This window comes from Penicillium expansum (genome assembly GCF_000769745.1).
Source record: "Penicillium expansum strain MD-8 chromosome Unknown contig362, whole genome shotgun sequence".
Taxonomy (NCBI): domain Eukaryota; kingdom Fungi; phylum Ascomycota; class Eurotiomycetes; order Eurotiales; family Aspergillaceae; genus Penicillium; species Penicillium expansum.
The window spans coordinates 440,512-462,784 of NW_015971526.1; the positions used below are offsets into that span (position 1 = coordinate 440,512).

Genomic DNA, 22,273 nt, shown 5'->3' on the forward strand with positions numbered 1-22,273 from the left:
CATAATTTAAGCTTGCACTGCTTTGGTGGTGGTTTTGAAAGCTAACATAGACGTCCGGTAGAGTTGATTTGCTTGCTAGGTGTTCTCCGCTAGGCATAAGCATGTCGCAAACTGTCGAGCTAGACATCCGGGATGGTCGTTGAAGCATGACTTGACAGGCATGACAAAGTACCGGGGCTTGAGCTGAAGGTTCTTTAGAGCCGAAGGCATTTGTGGAAGCAGAACATATAGTATCAGATATAGAAAGAACGTGTATTTGAAGTTGGAGATCTCGAACAATGGTCGAAAAATGGTGGTGGATTATCAGGGATTGGGCATCAGGCATCTATGTTGTAAACATCTACAACGTATGTTTCGCCCGGTAAAGCAATGCAGAGATTCCCAAATTATGGAGTATTTAGGTGCCTGATTGACCCACAAACCGACTTTCACTGGTTGTATTTATGTCGTGATTCACCCACATAAGATAACAGGCTGCACGTGAATTAGCTGCAGGAGGAATATGGATGTGCATTTCATATGATAGGTCAATAATGAGTGCCTCGACAAAGGTCAAATGTTACCATCCCCGGGCCAAGCTTCCTCCCCGAATGAGGCCTATCGTGAGGCTTATTTCTCAGATTTCTGCAATAAATTTATTTAAACATGTTTCTGGCACAAAATAGGTCATATTTCTATCAAAGTAGCTGCATTCTACTGAGGACAGACTCTCCAAATGCACAGGCGACACTCCGGTGGCCTACTACGGTCTTGGAAAAGACCCCTCTTTCAGAACAGCCCCCGCTTTAAGGTTGAATCCTATGTTTTGCCTAGGCTGAGATCCTACAGCATCGCTTTAATTGGACTTGGGTACAGAGGATACAGAAGCCATTTCAAGAGTCTCTTCACTGACCCTTCTAACTCAATCGTGGCCGTTTGCGACACCGACCGTGGTGTTCTAGATACTTTCTCTAACAACCACCCCGATGTGCCTGCATATCTTTCTCTCGCTCAACTTCTCCGAGAACATGCACCTGATTTCGCCATTTTGTCCGTTCCACATGGGTTCCATATGGACTGTGTTATGGCCTTGTCCGACAAAGGGGTCCCGATTCTGAAAGAAAAACCAGTGACCGAGTGCATGGATGAGTTCAGAAGCATGAGCGCCTTGCCTGTGAAAATAGGTGTCACTTTCCAGAAACGATTTGAGCCACAATTTATACATCTGAAGAACCTACTTCCACTAGTGGGCGACGTCGCTACGGTCCAAGCGAGTCTTACGTTGAATATCGAAAAGCTAGATGCTACTTGGCGAGCATCCTCCGGTGTTGGAACAGCAGTAGGCTTAGAGCATCGTCCTTGCTATGATAGGTATCACCGACTAACTGTTAACTGCAGGAAGACCTTGGATGTCACATGCTTGATATTGTGACATGGATGTTTGGTGCACCATCTTCGGTGATGACGTACGGTGTTTCGCCCATTCGACCCTGTCAAGTATATGGCGGCGACGACATATCAGACGTTATCATGGACTGGGAAGGTATCAACCGTACAGGCCATGTTCACATGTCGCGCGTTGCATATGATTTTTCACAATCCATCACTGTCACTGGATCAAACGGCTACCTGATTCTCGACGGATCCAACATCGTTCATCGGGATTCCCGAGGACACGAAACACTGAGAGTCGTCCATAACCCCGTGGAGAAAGATGTGATACGCTCAATGGTGCAGGAATTTGGTGACTGGGTTACCGGGAAAAGACCAGACTTTCTGAGCTCTCTAGAGAGCCTAACAGAAACTGTTTCAGTTATGGATGCCGTCAAGTCTTCTCTATCCGGTCGAAAGATTCAGCGCCCTCTCAGACCAAGTACAACAATGACGCCGTGTCTTACTACAAACAACTCCTTCGCCAAGTTAGCCATAAACGCAAATAGTGCAAAATACTCGACGCAAGCTTATTTCCCATTCCAACAAAGAACCTTTCAACTCAAATCGGGGGCAAAGATTCCTGCTGTTGGTCTAGGAACCCGCAGAGCTCAAAGGCCGGGCGAAATATATCAAGCTGTTCAAGTGGCATTACAAGCAGGATACCGCTCAATCGACACCGCTCAATCCTCAGGAAACGAAGATGAGATTGGGAAAGCGATATTTGATTCAGGTATTCCGCGGGAGGAGATTTGGATCACTACAAAGCTCGACAACCAGTGGCATAACCGCGTTGATCGGGCCATCGAGGCATCGCTCAAGGCACTCAAAGTCGATTATGTGGACCTTTACCTGATGGTAACTATTTGGTGTGCAAATATGACAAGACAAACCAGCTAACCATGCTACAAAGCATTGGCCTATATCCACGGATCCAGATGATCTGACAAAACAGCTTCCGAACTGGAGCTTTGTTGACACATGGTGCGCAATTATAGTCATATTCAACTTTTGAGATGATACTGAGTCTGTTTAATAGGCAACAGATGCAACTCATTTCGAAAGCAAAGGTTCGAAATGTCGGTGTCTCGAATTTTGGTGTCAAGCATCTAGAGACCTTGCTCTATGATGAGACATGCCATGTTACCCCTGCTGTCAATCAAATTGAGGTAAATATCCGAGTTTTCTGAGTCCTAAAAAGGTTGCACGAAACTTCTAACCGCAGATAGCTTCATCCTTACTGGAAATCACGAAATTTACTTGAATACTGCCACAGCCACGGTATTCACTGCACGGCATACTCCTGTCTAGGGTCCAGCGAGTCTGCCTTGCCTGCAGATCCAACTCTCCTAGACATTGCCCGAGCCAGACAAAAAACGCCACAGCAGATCTTGTAAGTTTTCTACTTTTAATTCCGGGTCTGGGTGGTAGATGGATACTTACTTCTTTTAGAATCATGTGGGGTCTACACCGTGGGACGAGTGTGATTCCAAAAAGTGTCCACCCATTAAGAATCCAGGAAAACTTCAACCTGGATGGATGGGCGCTCAGCGATGAGGAAATGAATTTGCTCGGTCATTTAGATAAGTCTATTAAGACGTGTCGAGATGATTGGTTACCCGGACAGGTGTTTCAGGCTGATGATGGCTGAGCATGCACCAATCGTCTTAACACTTGCACATTTCTTGTCAATAATGGACATATTCTATAGAACCTCTTAGTTATCTAGTCAGTGCTGCGCAATTTTGATTATTGAATCTCATAATCAATCATATTTGAGATAGTATCCATCGTTTAAGGAGGTGAGTTAGGGATGAAATGCCGAATTGTATATTCGTAGGTCTAGAGAAGGTCTACTTCTGTTGAACCCAGGATAACAGGGGGAAAACCAACATAGTTCACCATTATTTTGTTGCATGCAAGAAAAAGGGTGAAGAGTATTTTCTGCCTAGCCTTGGCTATACTACCAATACTATTACTATTACTATTACTATTACAATACGGAGTACGGAGTACGAAGTACCTAGTTGGGCTTCCTCGTGAAATGGAGGCTGTCGATTTAGCCCCGCACTGCGGCTGAGCCCAAGCACTTAGACACATCTTAAATTTGTTTTTTGTTTTTTGTTTTTTGTTTTTTGTGCGTTCAAGTCGTTCTCTTGAAGTTCACAAGAGAAATCATGCCTTATCCTTGGAATTCACTAGCTTCATGGTCCCCCTTTAAGATTGACGCACTGGGTCTGGTAACATTACTCGGCGCCGATGAGGTAAATTCCTCCGTGGGTCGACTAGCACCAAGTTATTGGTTGGAATATATGCCCTTGTTGGCAAGTTTTATATTTGCGAACGATCGGTTTCGATCAAAACAGGCAGCATTTACACTGTATAATGTCTCCAGCGGTATTGTCACCGGAAATCTCGCGTCCTGGTTTACGAGATGGATGCAAGTACAAGACTTCGAAACCTCACGCAGTCTGGTGTACTGGGAAATCGCAGAAGTACCACAGAATAAATCGGGAGGGTTCATTGTTGCTGGCATTATCTCATTTGTATTCACTGGGTTCCTTATTGTGATGACGATACTTGCGAATGACTGGTACGGGTTTGCCAATGCTGTGGCACTCGCCGTTTTGACTGGCGTTCGATCATACCTGTTGCAGGCCAACCGCAATGCGATTGATAGAGCAGTAGAAGCGGCAAAGCCCCTTCGTACGACATTTGTTGGCGCCATGAATGAGTGGAGAGAAAAGATGAAAACAGACGGCGATGCGATTCAACCTCAACAGGACTCGAAATGGCGACCGGAGGTTGTCAAAATCCTAGTTGCCATGCCGGACTCCCGAATCGTGACGATGTTCATACCAGAGCATCTTCTCCGGCCAATATTTGTCACAGATGTTTCGCCATCTTCACGGTGGCGCTATCGCCTGGTACAGTGGGTGGGATGGGTGGCATTTTCGGTACACATTGTCACACTAGGCATGGCTCAGCTTGCAGCGCAATTATATGTCGTTGTGGTTATGGTCACATCGACCGTGCTCATTTGTTACGGAGTCGGCTGTGATGATTCAAGGATTTATAAGTGGTGGTGCGAGAAATCAGAGGGTAGCTCGCCTCCATATCCTGTTTGGGCGGGGAAAAGATTGAAGGCGACTGTATTTGAATGGCCTCATCATTTCGAATTCATCAGATCGAAGGATGGAAGCTGGTCCAGGAGACTTTCCACAGATATTATAAATCGAAAACAGAGATCGACTGCGCGTCAGGACCTCTATGCTTGGCTAGATTTGAGTCCTGAGGAGATGGGGAGTCTTTCTGATTGGCATTTACTTCCGCATCGGCGGGATCATGACGATTCATGGTGGATGGACTTTGATGCGAAGAGACTGTTAGTTCAAGAAAACCCATTGAAGATAACCGATCTCAGCGAGAGAATCAATGAACGCTTCGAAAATGGAGTGAAGAAAGCGGCGGACGCCTCTCATTATCGTCCTCCCGAGGATATCGAACGGGGTCGTGACGAGGATTCTACCAGCACCTGATGTAAATACCAATGGGGCCCAGAGGTCTCTCTAAAATATCAGGATCATCTTTGAGTTTATATTGATCTTAATTTGACAGCTTGACTGGGATTTTCGCCCAAATATTATAGGAAAGTCCCAAGTAGAAAACCCCAAAGTTGTATAAAAGGGAATGTAACTAAAATAACTCTATATATATAATTCACAAGTCCAAATTGCCATACTTGCATGGCGCTTATCGAATATTATTGGTATCGAATATCAATTCGTTTTAGCAAACACATATGCCTTCCCATTCGCCATCATCTCGCGCAGACAATTGACCTTGCATAAACCCATGAATGTAACTTTCTCCCACCATCCGATATAATTTCAAGTCATCTTCATCTATCAGCCGCATTGCTTGTAAAAGCTCCTCGTCCTCGGTGTTCTCTCCTTTCACCTGTCTATCGGCAAGAACCTGTCTCAAAACAAATGGAACACCTGTCCCACTCAGTACATGAACTTCATCTCCTACTTGTATATCTTTGGATGAAAAGCCAATGAAGTTGTTCGCAGTCACAAAAAGGCGCCTGCCTGTGCAAGCTAGTAGCATGGCCTCCAACGCCACGGTGTAAAGGGAAAAACTTTGTGGTTGAGTTGTGTTCGAAGAAGAGGCATCGGCAGAAGATCCTTCATGCTGTTGTGCTTCATGTGGTTGGAGAGGGTGCTCAAGCTTATAGAGCTCTGTCATCAATGTTGCTATCAACGTGTTTCGCTATTTCTTTCATAACATTGACCCCTTCCCTCCCCGTGCGGTCAACCTCCGCATCGAGGTGACAATGGAAGCATACCTCAAATACTCGACATAAGGGAATATGGAGCTCCCTTGGCATCGGGCTATGACGAAATGGACCAGAGACATCAGCGACGCACGTACTGCAGAAAGCCTCAGTTATGAATTCTCCAGTTGGGTAATGTGGACCGAGAGATGACGCCAGACGTGTCCATCCTAGAATAACATCTGGCAAGGTGGCCATGGTATCCATGAAGTGCTCAGAAACAGAGACAATAGTTTCGATTTTGCATGAAGATGTCACGAGAAGGTCAGGACGATCTTCGTATGGCCATGCCGCAATAAGTACTCTCACACCAATACTGGTTTTTAGTACGTCAAATACTCAAAGTTGAATCAAATGGACTGCCACTTGTTATATTAGCCTTGGAAATTGCAATAAAAGTGGTCATCCTTAGACCCAGGTTTTCGTTATATTTGATTACGAAGGCAGTGACAGGGACTTCAGTTGAGCTGAGGCTATAAAGCCTGCATGTATGCCTAACGATAGATGGTCGTGCCCCACACCTCAGCCTCATACTACAGGGGGTGTTCCTTCTCACAGCCTGCCTGCGATGCAACCTGAATCCAATTCGTATAAATATCAACTTGATTGATTCGCTCAGTTTCTGCAGAATGAAGTTATGGTAAAATTTCCAGTCTAATCTGCTTTGCACACAAAATTTCAATAGCGTATTCGAAAGAAAGTTGAAGAGCTGTAACCTTGGTGTACAGTGCGATGACTAGTATATGCCCACTTCAGTACCAAAAACTATAGACAAACAGCCCAATCTGGTCGCCCTCCATGAATGCAATCAAAGGGCACTGTACCTCAACGTGATGTATATTTTAGCTATTTCGAGGCAGCACCTTTGAGCCCGGGGCCCCTATCTGAGATGGAACTATATTCTATCGGCGATCGGGGGCATATCCACTGGGCTGATAAGATCGGCTTTCTATCCTATCGCTCACCCTCTCTGGCATGGACATAGGGAGGCCCAGTAGGCAATCTAATTGGGCCGGTAGCTTGACTTTATAAGGAGTGTTAGTCGGCAAATTTGGTATGCATTAGTTTTTCTCATTGCATAATGACGCTTTTCCCTGGGGTTGCTCTCATTACCGGTGCCGCGTCCGGTGCGTCTTTCCCTGCCTTCATCACCTTCTGACTACGGTACACACAAAAGATGTATGCTGACTGAACTAGGTATCGGCCGAGCCACTGCTCTCGCGTTTGCCACTGCCGGATGCCAGAAAATTGCCACAGCCGACCGATCAGTTGAAGGGTTGGCGCAAACGCAGGATTTGATCACTAAGGAGGCCCCAAATGCAGCGGTTGAGGCGATCATGGTCAACGTCGCACTGCCCGAGTCAGTAGTAGCCATGACAGCGCGCACCGTGGCCCGCTGGGGGCGTATTGACTACGCCGTCAACGCCGCGGGAATCCAGGGTCCAGCGCAACGCTCAACAGAGCTCACTCTTGACGATTTTAATGCGATCAACAATGTCAATTATCGCGGCCTGTGGCTATGTTCACGCGCTGAGCTAGCCCAAATGTCAACGCAGACCCCGTTGCCATCCCATGACGGTCGACCTGGCAACCGCGGTGCTATCGTTCATATTGCTAGCCAGCCGGGCGTTGTATCGCGATCGACTGCACGTGAGTGTTACCTGGAGGTTTGGTTTATCTGACGAGGACTAAATTATATTTCTTCAGCGGCCTACTGTGCTAGCAAATCCGCCGTCATATCGCTCACCCGTAGCGACGCCATTGATGTTTGACTGCCCTCTGTCTGCTGATACCCTGCCTTTGCTAACCCATCTATGCTGGATTTAGTACTCTAAAGATAATATTCGCGTCAATTGCGTATGTCCTGGTCTGGTCGAGTATGCAATTTCTCTGCTGTTCCTTTCTTCTGGTCGGCTCGTCATTCTAATGTACACCTCCCTAGGACGCCCATGACCCAAGGCTCAGAGGAGCAACGTGAACTTTTTGCGTCCGCTATCGCCATTGCGCCGATGAACCGGATGGGCCAGCCATCGGAAATTGCTGACGTGTGTCTGTTTTTGTGTAGCAGCAAGGCGACCTTTGTGCAGGGTGCCTCCTTATTGGCCGATGGGGGGTATACAATAAACTAGACGGGTGCTTCCATCAATTTATGTTGAGACAGCGTTTCTCACTCAAGCGGATGGGACCTGCCCCCCTTCCCCCCCCCCTCCTTGTCTGACTTTCCCATATCTCTCTTAGCAGCTAGCTCAATGCGACCGATTTGGGTTCTTTTCCTATAATTTATGTTGTGGCCTGGCTTCAGGGCAAAAATTGGGTGCCTCGGGCGTCTACTGCTCCATAGGTAGATAGTCGGGGGGGCTTTGCTTCCTTTCTAATACAACTCTCTCCCTCCTGCCTTTCGTCATATATGCTGTAATCACAAAAAATTAGAATGGTGCGATTGCGGAGTGCTATGCCCTAAGTACACTTGCTAGGGCAATGGATAGGTTATGAAGATGAAGCTTTCTTAGAAATGGGCTAGATGGGTTATAATAGAACGTATACACCAGTTGTATGACACTATTTACAGCTAGATTTTCCCATATTATTTGCGGTCAGCAAGGCCAGCTCCTCTGGTTGATGTAGGTATTTATTATGGAGTCGTATCTTAAGATTGCCTTCAGTTGATCTCTAACTGTCTCACTTGATTAACTAGGTTGCTATAGAAAGTGCGGGATCCGATTCAATTTGTTTTCATCGAATGGATGTGTCTTGATCCAATGCCGAGCAATTTCCTCACGAGTAGCGAACCAGACACCCTCGTGGCTTTGTATGTACTTAACAAGCTCGCGTAGTGCTTGGAAGCGCGCAGGCCGGCCAATCAGCCTGCTGTGAAGACCGATAGTCATCATCTTGGGTTCACCGTTGCAGCCCTCTTCGTACAACACATCAAATGCGGCCTTGCAATATTCCAACCAGTCACGGGGACTAGTGAAGCCCGGCGAGGTGGTAAACTTGTTGTCATTGACATCGTACGTATAGGGAATCATCAGCAGGCCCTTGTGAGGATCCAAGGGGTGCGCTGTCCAGTAGGGCAGCTCATCCGAGTACGAATCGCTTTGGTATAGCAGCTCGAGCCCCTGCTGGTCAAACACATGGCACACCAATCCCTTGCTAGACATGGACGGGCGACCCACATACCATCCCCGCGGTGGCTGGCCGGAGATTTCGCGGATAGCCTCAATATTCTTCTCGATTTGCTCCTTCTCAAGTGCAAGCGGCAAGGCATGGTGATCAATCCAGCGATACCCGTGAGAAGAGATCTCATGCCCGCTCTGCACTAGATACCGTGCAGCATCGGGAGACTTCAGGATTGACTGCCCTACCGCATACACCGTCGCCTTGATCTTCTGTTGTTCGAGAAAGTGCGCCACCCGCCAGACGCCAACCCGGGTACCGTACTCGTACTGCGTTTCCATCTGTATGTCGCGCTGGCCGGTGCGCACGGGACGGCCCATGATCTAGTTCCCAGTCGCAGGTCAGCCGCCATAGATTAGGTTGAGTCGGTATGTTTTATGGCGGTAAGGCTCACCTCTTGGAGGTCCGTTTCCGATCGCATGTCCCCATTGACCACACTGTAAAAGTCTTGTGTCAGTCGTAAGTTGGCTTTTATAGGATTTTTCACAACTGACCTGTACTCGCCCCCCTCCTCATAATTCAGCACAATGTTGACGCAAAGCTTCGCATTGCCGGGCCATTGGGGATCTGGAAATTTGCCTTTGTAGCCTTCGAAGTCACGGTATCCGGCGGATAGCGGGATGTTTTCCGCAATGCATTGCTCGATTGTGAACAGGCGTGTGGCAGCCATTGACAATGTTTGCTCTTGGAAAAAGGATGAATGAAATAGAGACCAGATGGACTAGAAAGGGTCCAGGTTATTACTTTTGTTATACTCCACCCTGGGTCGGCTTTTCGTCCCTATATTATTTGGATCCTGATCCTGATCGGAGTGCTGTATAAAACGCCGATTCGAGTATTAGATTCGGTCTATCCAAGTAGATCGGATATGGTAAGATATTTCATTGCCGAAATTTTGACTTGGCTTATTGCTGGTAATTTCGCATACGAATCAGACCTCAAACACCCAAAAGCAAAAGATTCTCAACACATCCCCTTAGCTGTTCCTACCTACTAGCTAGTACCTAGGTATATCTCGAATTTTGAATACCAAGTACACAAAATACCGTACGGGCACTTTCAAGGTTTGGCTCATCCTTATCTGATCGGTACCATGGGGCAAGCCGATCGGGCGATAGGATGATAACCTTAAAAGAATATCCGCCGACAGATTACCATAGAACTATCGGAATTATTTTCCTCTCCGGTCCCACTAACCCAGATGCGCTCTACACCCTATTTTTGATCTGTATCCTCGGCTCTTCCAACTCCTGGCCAGGATATCGGATTTCTGTCACGCACCAGAGGATAGTCCAGTATACCAACATCACATCATTCTCATGGCAATGACTACTCCCGTCTTCGCTGGACAAATCATCCTCATTACCGGGGCAGCTAGCGGGATTGGTCGAGCTACCAGTATAAAGTTGGCCATTCAGGGTGCCTCCCTCGCTCTGACAGATATTAATTCGGCGGCACTGTCTGAGACAGAGACTAAGTGTTCCACAAAGCATCCCGGCCAATCGCATTCGCTACACACAGTCGACGTCAGCGATGCCGCAGCGGTGGACGCCATGGTTGCTGCAGTGGTAGCCTGTCACGGTCGGCTCGACCATATATTCAACTGCGCCGGGGTCAATCCCACCCCGAAGAGCATCCTGGAGACAACAGATACATACTGGCAGCTGCTTGTCAGTGTCAATTTGCAGGGAACCTTCAACGTCTGCCGAGCGGGAATTCCACACTTACGCTCCGGAGCCTCGGTGGTCAATGTATCATCGATCGCGGGGGTGCGGCCCTGTGCGGGGATGGCCGTCTATGCCGCAACCAAAGCCGGTATCGTCGGCTTTTCGAGGCAATGGCGATGGAGTTGGGGCCACAGGGGATCAGGACGAATGTGATAGCACCCGGTGACATTCACACCCCAACCAACGCGGCTGTAGTCATAGGCGGTACGACTCTCCAGAACTCGGCTGCTAAGATCGCTTTAGGTCGTCTGGGCCAGCCGGATGAGGTGGCAGATGTGGTGTTGTGGCTGCTACAGAGTAGCTTTGTCAATGGCAGTGTAGTAGAGATCAACGGTGGGGTGGAATGAGGAACACATAGCTGTTAAGAAATATAAATCAGATGTTTTGGTCAAGTGATACTCTTTGATAACAATTCACACTTTGACTTTGTCTCATGAAACATTCAAGTTTTTTTATTCCCATCTATCAGATACATGCCTACGTATTGAATAATTGGTGTAGTGTGTGTACTACAAGTTGGGGTCTGTTCATCTCAAATTGTAGGTTCCTCTAGATGTGCAATGAACATGTGTTTCTACCATCCCTAGTGCCAAAAACTGTGCAAAATGATGGGGGCATGAGGAGAGAAGGAAGAAAGGAAGAGTTGCTGTAGAAATGGTCTACTTCAGGCCTGATAACCTGAAGCAAACACCACCAGTCACTTGTCTGCAAATGTCCAGACCAAAACTTGGGGGAATATAATATGCCGGCCATTGATATGTGAGCCTTACGGCTGCCAGGGACCCGAGCCGATTGTATCGATAAAATTAAGCACTGACAGTCGCTTTCTGACATATAAACATATTGAAATACTTCCAACGTGGGTCCTCAGGGCACAGAAATCCTCCCTTTTATGTAAGTTTTGCTCAATTCCAAGGTTTTACCTGATTGGAGAGAGTAATGTAGATATAGATATAGATGAAGATATAGATGTAGATCTTTTATTTATTATGTATTTCCATATCTTCGAGTTTGTTTGACACATGTTTCTTTCTTGTATACTATTGTCCAAACATTCTCATTTTTTTCTTCTCGTCAATACTCAAGGGATATGCCTCCACCACATGTTTCACCACACCCTAGAGCTATCGCTTAGCCAATACGATATATCCTGAAGCTCAAAAGATGGTTCTCTACGGAAGGTAGGGAGCGAGAAGCGCAGTCAATATATTGCAAACTAGCAGAGAACTGTGGGAGAAAGAACAAAGAGAGAGGAAGGAGAAGCGTTCCTCTCCCACAGACAAACAAGCGGGACCTAGCCTGAAAAATCATACATCACCACAGGTGACATGAACCAGACACCAACAGTTGTATAGGGAGCAGTTGCATGATGGTTCCAGGCAAGACGCCCTGCATCAAGCATCCACACTCTTTTCCAAGGGCTCAGACTCGCTCATTTTGGGCACATATCGGACGCCCCCAGCAGAATTCTGCGATTCAGAAGATTGATCATCACCAACAAGGGCTTCGATGATGCCCTCTAGGTGCTTTGCATTCCCTTCCCACCCCAGTCCTTGATCCTTGATAGCGCGCTGAACACCAGTTGGGAAAATGGAGCAGATGACATAGTAGGCAAAGGCAGAGACAAAAAATGAAAGAAGCCAGCCCATATCGCCCATGTGAACTCCGACGGCGGGTACACTGGCACCAAGGGTGCCGACGAAGCCAGTGAAGGGAAGAGCTATACCGATAAGGTAAGCGGCGTAGGCTTGTAGGCCCCAACCCTTATAGAACCAGTAATAAGGGTTGTCGCTTGACCCGTGGTATAGCTCTGGAACAAATATATTACCGCGTGCGAAGTAGTAATACTCCACAATAGTAGGCCCAACAATGGCCGCAAAGAACATACCATAGCCGCTCAGAAATGTCGTAAAGGTAGTAGCTGAGGCCATAATTTTCTAGGGTACAACGCACTAGCATAAAAACAGGCCGATGAATTGGCCGCGGACAGTGTTGATATATCGTGGCCAGAGCATGGAGCAATCGCTACCCAGTGGGATAATGTTACCGGCAACATTTGTGCCCATAACGAGGGCCGCCTGGCCGAGCGCACATAGGAAAACGGCAAACCGCACCTCTGGGCGCCAATAACGGGTCATAATCTCATCGAGAAGATCCCACTGATTCCACAGCTCGAGCCCCCAGGAGTTGTTGATAGCAGCGGTGGCTAAAATCCCCAAAGTTGAGGCGATGGTAACAGCGAGCGGATTGAAGATGATTTGAGGGATAACAGGCGCCCAAGGTTTGTTACTCCAACGACAGAAGTCGGGCTGGTTGGTGGTAGTGAGGGAGTTATTTCCCATGGAGGCATTGATAGCAGCCATGACAAACCAACTAAATTGCCAACTCGACGTCTCCTTGGCCGAGGCTAGGCTGCTACCTAGCTGCCCGCGTGTGTTGACCATACAGAAGATAAACAGCCCGATGTAGGCTGGAAAGATAGAAACTATCTTCATGGTGAATATCCATCGCATCTGGTCTGGTCGTAGGAACATGATAGGTATATGGATCACCCAGTATACTATAAATGCAATCATTCCCTGTGTCGTGATGCCCGCGGAGATTGGCAGGTGGTTGGGAATATTGCTGAAGGCATGACCGAACACGGCACGCATCATGTTTCTCACAAAATTAGATCCAATGTATACTATAGTTCTCTGCATTAGCAACCGTCTGCGATGGGGGGCAGGCATAAAGACCCACATTTGAGAGCATAGTAGACGACCGACATGACAGATCGTGTCCCAACGGCAAAGTAGGAGCCTACCATGCCAGAAACGGAACGCGAGACAATTGGGAAGCTGATGTGGTAGATAGAGCCGCAGCGCGAATTGATGGCCTGGAAGATTGAGTTAATCAGCTGGCCAGCGAGGATGACCAAGATCGATTGCCACCAGTTGAGGCCAATGCCGATCATAGTCGATCCTAGGGTCCAATTGTCCATTGCCCAGCCAAAGTAAAGGAACGAATAAGTCCTGTACGTCCAATTGCGCCTCTCGGGAGGAACTGGCAGGAGGTCTGAGCACTATTAGTAGGACGAACATAGAAAATTTGGGCATTGAATTCCAACCTTCATTGGACCAGAGAAACCGGCCCTCTTCCTCGCTATTTTCAATGATCCCCGGCACTTGGAGGTAGGCCTTGAAGCTTTCCTTGCTCTTTACTGCCACAGCGAGGTTCTCTTTTCGGGTTGCCATGGCCTGGCGGGCTCTTTGCAAACTAAACATAGTCATGGTTATGGATATCAACAACGACAATGCATATTCTCACATCTGTATAGACAGGCAGGAAGATTGTATATAAGCGCTGGACAAACAGTACATATCTGGCAATATCTCTCCCCCGACGAGTTCGCCGACCCGCCGATCTGACGGGGAAACCTTAATTCCAATTCCACGTGTGCCCAGGTGGACCTATCCATAGATCCGATCTGGGCCTATCCGTATCTTATCACTGCACTCACCCAGAGATTCGGATAGGCCTGATATTGCCACTCCAGCTTGCGCTCATCCCGGTCTCTCCCGATTCCATCTCCCGTCAAAAGTTGGTTTTTTTTAGGATCGGATCCAGTGAAGCTGTATGACCTCTTAGTGCGGGGAAGGGAGTCCTCATTCCCAGCATTGTAAATACCAACTTCGCTAACTTGGTATCCGATTCTAAGAAATTGGACAGAGAAGATAAAAAGCTCAAAGGAAGAAAGAGAGGAGGAACTATCTACTTATTCTGTTCATGGGTCTTCTTTTCACTCATTAGCAATCTTTTCTTGGTTTCTATCCTCCGGTTTTCGCACATGTAGACGAATATATAAGTATCCTTTTTGTGCGTTGTGGGCTTGTCTCATCTAAAGAACCCATCTTGGAGATGTTACATTGGGTACATGTAGTCTCTCTACCCATTTCAAATAAGTTAGATCAACTTAGATTGCGGTTACTTTCGCTGGTGTTGGGGATTGGTATGTAGGTCACAGACTTATATCAATTTTCTCTGTAACCATAAGATGAGCGAACAATATACAACTCAAAAAAAGCCATTTCTATACACAGTCTAGTTCTTGTCGCTAACACTAAGGGCCCCCTCAAGAACACGCCAGAATTTGGGGACGTTTAACCCTCTGGGAATCCTCACGCCCTGTTCACCAGTATGAAGCTTGGTCGCAACTGTCCGACCAATCTGCTCACCCTCCAGAACCAAGTCAATACTGAACCGTTCTCCACCGTTGTAGTCAAAATCAATCTTTTCCACTCCTTCATCTTCCAAAATAACAGCAACAGCAATAGGGTCATGGAGAGGCCCATCGAGATTATGGATTCTTTGGTACTCCCCACGGAAGAACTTGAGCAGATCAGTGAAGATCTTTCTAGTTTTAGCCTCAGTGTTCCTCTTTTGTCCTGGTGGACCATTCTTCATCAGATCCAAGACTTCCTCCTTGATCAAGACTAGGTGAGTCACATCCAACGGAATGAGCGTGGTCTTAATGTTCAGCCGAGGGTTGGAAAAGATTGCACGCGATGCCTCGGGATCGCACTAAGTAGAGTATTAGACATGATCGTTTTAGGAATCCACAATTTGAAGGTGACTCACAAAAGCGTTAAATTCAGCCCACAGTGTCGAGTTGCCTACTCGGTCCGCTTCCCCTGTGCGGTGGCCTGGAGGAGCTTTAGTAAACCCCCCGCCGATCGAGCCTCCCATTATGGTAAGTCCCTTGATATAATCAGCCACTTCGGGGTACATCGCCATCAGTAGCGCAATGTTGGTAAAAGATCCAAGCAAGACCAGCCAAGCAGTATTCGGCGGCTGCGCAAGTAGTGCATCACGCATTGCAATCACGGCATGCTTATCAGTTCGGGGCCCAACAGCTGGTTTAGGCAGATCCTCAGCGCCATCGATACCAGATTCACCTATTCACATCCAGTCAGTATTCGCGTCACTAGCATTTAATTCATTCTGGGTAGACGAGGAGGCATAGGTAATTACCGTGCACATCGGAGCCCCATTGTGGGTGCTCTCGGCAGAAAGGTTTGGGCGTGCCCTGGTAGACGGGGACCTCAGTGCGTTTGAGCGCCGTCAAAACACTGAGAGCGTTAATGGTCGTCTTTTTGAGCGATGTGTTTCCATGAATCGTGCTGACACCTAGTAGGTTGAAAGCAGGATGTTGGGCCGCAAGGATGATGGCAAATGCATCCTAGTCAATTATTAGCGATTCCATAGGATATATCTAGCATTCAAAGACATACGTCGTGGCCTGTGAATTGATTAGATATATGGACATGAATACAGTAATGGAGTTCCCTTACCTGGATCACAATCCACCCACACGGGAATCTGTCCAGCCATTTTGATCAAAGTTTAGAGGAAGAGGAAGAAATATGAGATAGAGACGACTGAGATTATGAAAGTGCTTTGCCAAACAGAGTCCTAGACAGAGTCTGGCTGTTATTTATGTCATCGAGATGCATCAATGCTATTCTCCCTCGGTGATGTACCGGATAGTCAGACTATGATAGGTTTGTGATAGGCGAGTGATAGGGCCGGTGATAGGGACGACCTCGGCAGATAGGCGTTCAGCACACACTATTCCCCCGCCACTAATGTGGATGATTCCGTCCCCGGAGGGACCCCCTTTTAGACGTGGGGAGGCCTCGCTTCTCTCTGCGATAGATAATTAGTATAGCAGATTCCATTTAATGGGGCCTATATGTTTAATGTCTTAGTATACAGTGAGATACGAGTAGCTTTGTGGGCTACAACGACGGGAAGAGAAAGAAGGAAGAATCATGATCTATTCAATCTAGCAAAAGCAGGGTATTTCTACCCCAAAACTAACAAACAAACTGCTCAGTCTGCAAGCAAACAATCATCTATAGGATGATTTAACAAGTGGTTTTTATAATATTGAGGTAAATGAATATATAGCTATTAAGAGGCTATTATTTAAGAATACACGAGGAAATTGCTCCGGACAAAGCGAAGCAGGAGTGGGACATGGACAAGGCCATCACAATCTATTCTAACAATTTCAGGCTTATATGATGATTTATGATTGATTATGTATGATAGTGACCCCGAACCAGTAACTGAACAAATCCATCCATTAATCCTTAGCCTCACCATTGTAGTATTTGCAGGTTCACATTAGGCTCTTCAATTCCATCCAATAGTGTGTCATCACTCATCTCTCTCTTCGTCAACAACAACAAACACTCTGCACGTTTCAATCTCGCCATTATTCCAGTCTGTACAGTCACCCATAACCACCTCTTCGCAGTCCCTCTCAGTGCCATCTACGAACTGCGTAACGACAAAATCAATCCTTCGGGTGCCTGGATCCAAATCTAACTCCGATGATGATAGTACAGTCATGGGTGCATGCCATGTTCCAGGGGCATACGTGACAGCTTGAGAAGGAGTAGCAAGAAACGCACGCATGCTTGAGAGATCAGGTGGGTTTATGATACCCCTTTCGGCTGATTGGACGGAAGGTGCAACGATAATTAGATAGCGCGCTGTTGGATACGCAGAGAGAGGAACGAATGTCTGGGATGAAAAGGAGTGGCGCTCCAGGACGTCGATATGAATGTATCTTGTTGCTTGGTTTGACCGGAGAAAGTCATGTCGTGGGAAGCAACTGAGTAGGGATACCAGGGGCTTGGAGTTGGTGGTGCTCGGGTAAGAGTTGATCAGTGGCGATATTGGTGAGATCTTTATCGCTGTTCCTTGATTCACAACCGTGGCCTTCGAATTAAGAGTGATATGGTGATTTGGAATTGTTTTTGCTTGAGATATATCGCATGCGGCAGGTAGGGTTGGGGGGATGATTGCCGTTCCAAAGGATGCAAAGCTTGCTGCGGTCAAAGGCTCGATGCGTATAACGAAGTCTGATCCTAAGACAGGGGGTGCCAGATATTCAACCATTCCGAGTGCTGGTGTAATTTCGTGTTTAACGCCAGACCTCCAAACTTTCCACCGGATGCCACTTTTTTTTTGTTAACCCATCATCTATGAAGCTCTTTAAACACACTCTTGGATCGGACCAAAACTGGACCCACTCACGTCAAGATCGGAATATAGAAAAAGGTGGGTCGATCGGCTTTAGGATCACTGGTAATTTAGTAATTTAGTAGTTTCGTATTCTCGTATTACATAAATTACTAGCGCAGAATACACACGCCTCTCATATCAGAAATTCCCCACACTGCACTGTTTCACTTCGTTATCTACAACATAGCGCTCACATTGTCAAATGTTTATTATGGCAATTCGGGTCATGCCGGAAGACCAGTCTCGTACCACGTATTAGAGTGGATATTTTCAATAGATCCTTGAAAGAGGAGAAGCATTGATTCAATCATCTATCTTAGTATCAATCGGTCACCCGAGACGGGCCTTCTAAATTAAGGTTGCGTCTTGGAATTGAGCCGTCTCTACAGAGTACCTCTGTAGGGGTCCCCGATTAACTCGCAATCTCATTGACTAGCTATTTTTCTCCGAGCCCCCGATTTTATTCTCAAGGAGTGACCTATCCAGACGAAGCAGACCTAAGCTCATCATGGCATTGCCTGCGTTACCACCACCAGTTCTCATGGCCCATCTCCAGCGATCGATGAGGTTGTTCATCCTCTGAATTTCACTTGGAGAGTTCGAAGTAACGAGAAGTCTCATCATAAAAGAAGAAGGCATGGCGAAGAAGTTGGGGGAGACTGTGAGATGTTAAATTGGATTTGTGCAGTTTCCATGGGGAACTCTCCTCACATTTGTGCCAGAACGCATTCCAAGCGCTGGGTTGAATCAGTTCTATACAGTTGACTATTTCCACACAACAGGCTTCTGCGCCTACCCGGATCGAGTCCCGACTGCTCTCCCTCAAAATCATATCTTCTGCACTGCCCTTTGAGGTCTCGAGTGGCCGCATTAGAGCTCTGAACAGGAGCATTGTTACAACGGGATAAGCCAGGCCTAGCGATATGTTACCGTCGAGTTGTCCTCGTGAGGCAGAGAAGTTTTGCTGGAGAGTTGAGAACCGTTCAAAGGACTCTCTCCAGGAGTGTAATTGGGAACGTATCGGCTTTGCGAGTTCAAATGTCAGCAAAATATTGGACGCTGTTTCTTTTGACGATCGCACGGTGAAAAATGTATCGTTGATTCTTGATAATATCCTGGTAAGCTCGACCAGGTGGTAAAAATGTGAACTCTGGTGTTGAGTGATGTCTAGTGCCCCGCGCGGCATGTTTGTCTCGTCTGGATCTGTTGCGAAGTCGGCCGCTGTCAAGGGTAGCACATCAAAATCATCATGCCGAATGTGACTAGCAAGTCCGGAAAACAGGAGAATCCATTTGTCTAGCACATAAGACGCCCACCAAAGCCGCCTTCTAAGCCTCTTCTCCCACAGAGGAAGACCTCGCCAAGTCGAGCAGTCCGTTGATAATCCTAGTGTTTGTGCTAGACTAACAGTCCATGCCACTAGGCTCCATTGGAATGGTGAGCCCTGAACGTAGCGACTCACGTTATCCCGCTGTAGTAGTAACAGACACGATTGCAATGTTGATAGGTGTGGTGTGTGTATTTCATGCGTTATTGCGATCCAAGAGATGCGGTAAAGATTCTGCGCGGATGGTAGATCGACGTCTAGCATGGCGGACAGATAATCGTCATAAATCATAAAAGAGAGGGAAGATGCGTAGACAGCCTCCTTGAGAGAAAGAGGCAGAGTTAAGAGTATCTCTTCAACATGAGAGTTGTCCGACATCATTCGAGAGCGCGACAGGATAGGAAAGTAAGGGTAAATGTACTTGAAGAAGAGCTTGATGAGACGAACTCCAACTTCAATAGTGATGCCGTCAAGCTCCTTTCTCATACTTTCAAGTACAGAGCCTTCAACACGTGGCTCGTAACTCCTGTAAAGACTGTGTTCCCCTAGCATAAGCACAAGTGGTCTTTCGGTGTCCAGAGGCTGCTCACTACAGCCAGGAATCCATTCACGATGAATGCGCCGAAATTGTAGGTTTCCTGCAGGCGCTGCTAGCTTCGAGTGCTTGAGTAAATATGGATCCGCTTCGCCAGAGTCGCCAAGTAGAAAGACAGTGGATGTCGGTCGTAAATCAAGGGACTCAAACCGCTTCCCCTCTATAGTTTGCGAAATGCTCCGTCGAGGATTGAAACCCCCCTACAGAGCCTCTGTCCGAATCTGGAGTGGTCTGCATCTCATTATCGTTATAAAAGTCAACATCAGGAACAGGATGGGTGGACCCCATCAAATGAGGGGGAGTAGGCGGTTCAGCAGGGAAGGAATGCTGCATAGAGATGTCGATTGGATCAGGTTGGGACGGAACTGCAGATTGTTAGGCATACAACCTTCATCCTGAAAAGATATTGATGGACTGGGGAAAATCAGACCATCAAAATACACTGGGCCGCCAACCTCCATTCTGGTACCAGGTCCCAAGGAGGTCCCCTCTACTCTGTTTCTTCTTTGTCCATTGAACTCGCAGCTTTTACCCCGAGTTTCACACGTAGTGCAGGGCGGCCCATTTTCAATAATGCAAGCTGTTTTTCGTGCGCGGCAGAAATCGCATGACCGGGGGTTGCGAGGCCTATTTCTGTAGTTGAATGTTGATTGCTCAGTACGGTATGGTGGATGGATCTGAGAGCCTGGAAGTGAGGCTGGCACGTTATTATGCAGAGTAAGAAAGCTTTCAAGTTCAAGTTCGTCCATTATCGGAACCTAAGAACTGACAGCTTCAATCGGCTTCTTCGATTGGACTGCGTAAGAAGCTGAGGTGTGAGAGGACGGAGGATCGGTGTCTCGTAACTACAGATAGCGGCCCCGGGGCGGGGAATATCGGCACACGGCGGCCGCGGGGGTTTGGCCCTTATCTGTTTACATAGGCAGAGTATAAACATTCCGAGGTTGGAAGGTTGGATTTATATATAAAGGTTTCAATTATCATACGAATTTCGATGTTATTTTTCTGAAGGCCGAGTTTGTAGTCCAAAGTAAGGCCATTTTAACTCACTTTTTGTTCTCCTATATATCAGAGCAAAGTGCTTGCTCCGATCAACGTGACTACCCCTGTGGGAAAAAAAAGAATTAATTAATATCGTAGTTCAAAAGTACAGCGGCGTTCACAACAAATTAAATATAAAATACAAAACTATTATACCGTTTGGTCATGCGTTTCTCGGCCCAGCTCTGCTTCAGCCCACGGTGACATACGAGTCAGCTTGCGCAACCCTACCCAGTGTATTGCATTTAGCCGTAGAAGGCCTAGGTCCATTTTTTTAAAACTCTGGCTATGAGTCCGCAGTACGTTCATCCAGTCGGAGATTATTCTTTTGTCTTCTCGGGCATGCGTTTGGCTGGGTGCTTGGATGAAAAGCTGCACCGAAAAGTTTGACATTGTGGCGAAACATATTCGGATCCCTAGGAAATTCCATACCCAGTGTTGTCAGCTTCATAAACATAGGAAGATCAGATGCATCACACATGAAAACCAAAACGAATGGAAATCTCTGGAGCTCAACCCGGCCGTAGTCGATATAAATTTCCTAGCGCAGTTCTCCGCTCCCACTAAAGCTGCTTCAACAGCTGGATCATCCAATAATGAGCTAGGTGGCATGTTTGGTGGATAATTCTGCGTCGGCGTTTCAGTGGTCTGAACTACCGAACCCAGTGGTCGCAGCAATTCTCGATAAAGAAAGAGGTCGACACTCTGGTATAACAGTCGTAAAGGTGCTGTTGACCTTTGTTTCAGACATTCTGGCGTAGTGCAAATTGTGGACTTCTGCTGCAAGTTATAATGCTCGGGCAAGCCTGAGTACCAACTACCTAGTCTAGCCCGCAAAGGACATACCGCATGGAGTGATTGAGAAAATTTATTAGCAAGTCTTCGCGTAGCCTTCAGGGAACTAAGTTCCAAGTCAGCTTATAGTACGGCCGGACGCCTTCAAGAAGGTGGTGAGATACTCACTAAAATGCCCAATAAGTGTCGGACGCAATGCAACTCAATTGAGTTAAATAAATAAAGTCAACAGCCACTCGTTCAGGTGTGTCATAGGTTCCTTGGCCAATATTATCACGACCTTCACCGTCTGCAGAATGATCAAGAGTGAAGTCTTTCTGGTCAAGTTCTTCAACATCCCAGTCATCTTCATGAATGGGATTGGGATACCCCTGCAGAAGGCTTCGCCACACGGACTCTGAAAAGACCGCCCACCACAACCTTCGGCGGAGACGTTTTTCCCAATCAGGGATATTCCAGTGCCGACATTCCAGATGTAAGCCTAGCGTTGTTGCTAAAGAATTTGCAAATCCCAACAATGACCAGCGCAAGGGAGTTTCAGCAACGGCGGCCGCTGCCTGTGGCTGCGACTTCTGGAGATAAAGCAAAAGAGCTTGCACCACCGACAATTTAGGCAAATGAATCTCGCTCATGACCTCGTCCAGAACCATTCACCAGAGTCGATCAGTTGGGGGCTTTGTATAAACTTTGGAAACACAGAGTACTGGGTCATGATGACAGAATTGAATTGAAATTGCATAGATAGCAGCAAGAAGATGGGAAGGGATCTGACGGAGAGTAACAAG

At 47.1% G+C, this 22,273-nt stretch overlaps 7 protein-coding genes across 7 annotated transcripts; 3 read left to right on the forward strand and 4 right to left on the reverse strand.

The window, feature by feature from the left end:
* Positions 1-715: 715 nt before the first annotated feature.
* PEX2_104680 (Aldo/keto reductase) lies at positions 716-4,949 on the forward strand (the record flags this gene model as incomplete). The annotated part of the gene is made up of 6 exons (XM_016747737.1): positions 716-1,318; positions 1,378-2,268; positions 2,324-2,394; positions 2,450-2,579; positions 2,640-2,803; positions 3,806-4,949. The coding sequence occupies 6 exons, from the start codon at positions 716-718 to the stop codon at positions 4,947-4,949; spliced, it is 3,003 nt and encodes a 1,000-aa protein (XP_016593224.1).
* Positions 4,950-6,830: 1,881 nt separating this feature from the next.
* PEX2_104690 (Short-chain dehydrogenase/reductase SDR) lies at positions 6,831-7,521 on the forward strand (the record flags this gene model as incomplete). Its single annotated transcript, XM_016747738.1, has 3 exons — positions 6,831-6,876; positions 6,947-7,399; positions 7,457-7,521. The coding sequence occupies 3 exons, from the start codon at positions 6,831-6,833 to the stop codon at positions 7,519-7,521; spliced, it is 564 nt and encodes a 187-aa protein (XP_016593225.1).
* A 927-nt stretch (positions 7,522-8,448) lies between these two features.
* Positions 8,449-9,596, reverse strand: PEX2_104700 (Glycoside hydrolase/deacetylase, beta/alpha-barrel; the record flags this gene model as incomplete). The annotated part of the gene is made up of 3 exons (XM_016747739.1): positions 8,449-9,249; positions 9,321-9,363; positions 9,421-9,596. The coding sequence occupies 3 exons, from the start codon at positions 9,594-9,596 to the stop codon at positions 8,449-8,451; spliced, it is 1,020 nt and encodes a 339-aa protein (XP_016593226.1).
* Positions 9,597-10,251: 655 nt separating this feature from the next.
* Positions 10,252-11,000, forward strand: PEX2_104710 (SDR family NAD(P)-dependent oxidoreductase; the record flags this gene model as incomplete). The annotated part of the gene is made up of 2 exons (XM_016747740.1): positions 10,252-10,741; positions 10,810-11,000. 2 exons carry the CDS (start codon positions 10,252-10,254, stop codon positions 10,998-11,000), a joined length of 681 nt encoding a protein of 226 aa, XP_016593227.1.
* A 1,047-nt stretch (positions 11,001-12,047) lies between these two features.
* On the reverse strand, positions 12,048-13,889 carry PEX2_104720 (Permease, cytosine/purine, uracil, thiamine, allantoin; the record flags this gene model as incomplete). Its single annotated transcript, XM_016747741.1, has 4 exons — positions 12,048-12,549; positions 12,607-13,339; positions 13,396-13,710; positions 13,763-13,889. The coding sequence occupies 4 exons, from the start codon at positions 13,887-13,889 to the stop codon at positions 12,048-12,050; spliced, it is 1,677 nt and encodes a 558-aa protein (XP_016593228.1).
* Positions 13,890-14,736: 847 nt separating this feature from the next.
* PEX2_104730 (nucleoside hydrolase) lies at positions 14,737-16,026 on the reverse strand (the record flags this gene model as incomplete). Its single annotated transcript, XM_016747742.1, has 5 exons — positions 14,737-15,216; positions 15,274-15,590; positions 15,667-15,874; positions 15,927-15,934; positions 15,987-16,026. 5 exons carry the CDS (start codon positions 16,024-16,026, stop codon positions 14,737-14,739), a joined length of 1,053 nt encoding a protein of 350 aa, XP_016593229.1.
* Positions 16,027-16,857: 831 nt separating this feature from the next.
* PEX2_104740 (Ureidoglycolate hydrolase) lies at positions 16,858-19,543 on the reverse strand (the record flags this gene model as incomplete). Its single annotated transcript, XM_016747743.1, has 4 exons — positions 16,858-17,665; positions 17,743-17,790; positions 18,209-18,389; positions 18,442-19,543. The coding sequence occupies 4 exons, from the start codon at positions 19,541-19,543 to the stop codon at positions 16,858-16,860; spliced, it is 2,139 nt and encodes a 712-aa protein (XP_016593230.1).
* Between the last annotated feature and the right edge of the window lie 2,730 nt (positions 19,544-22,273).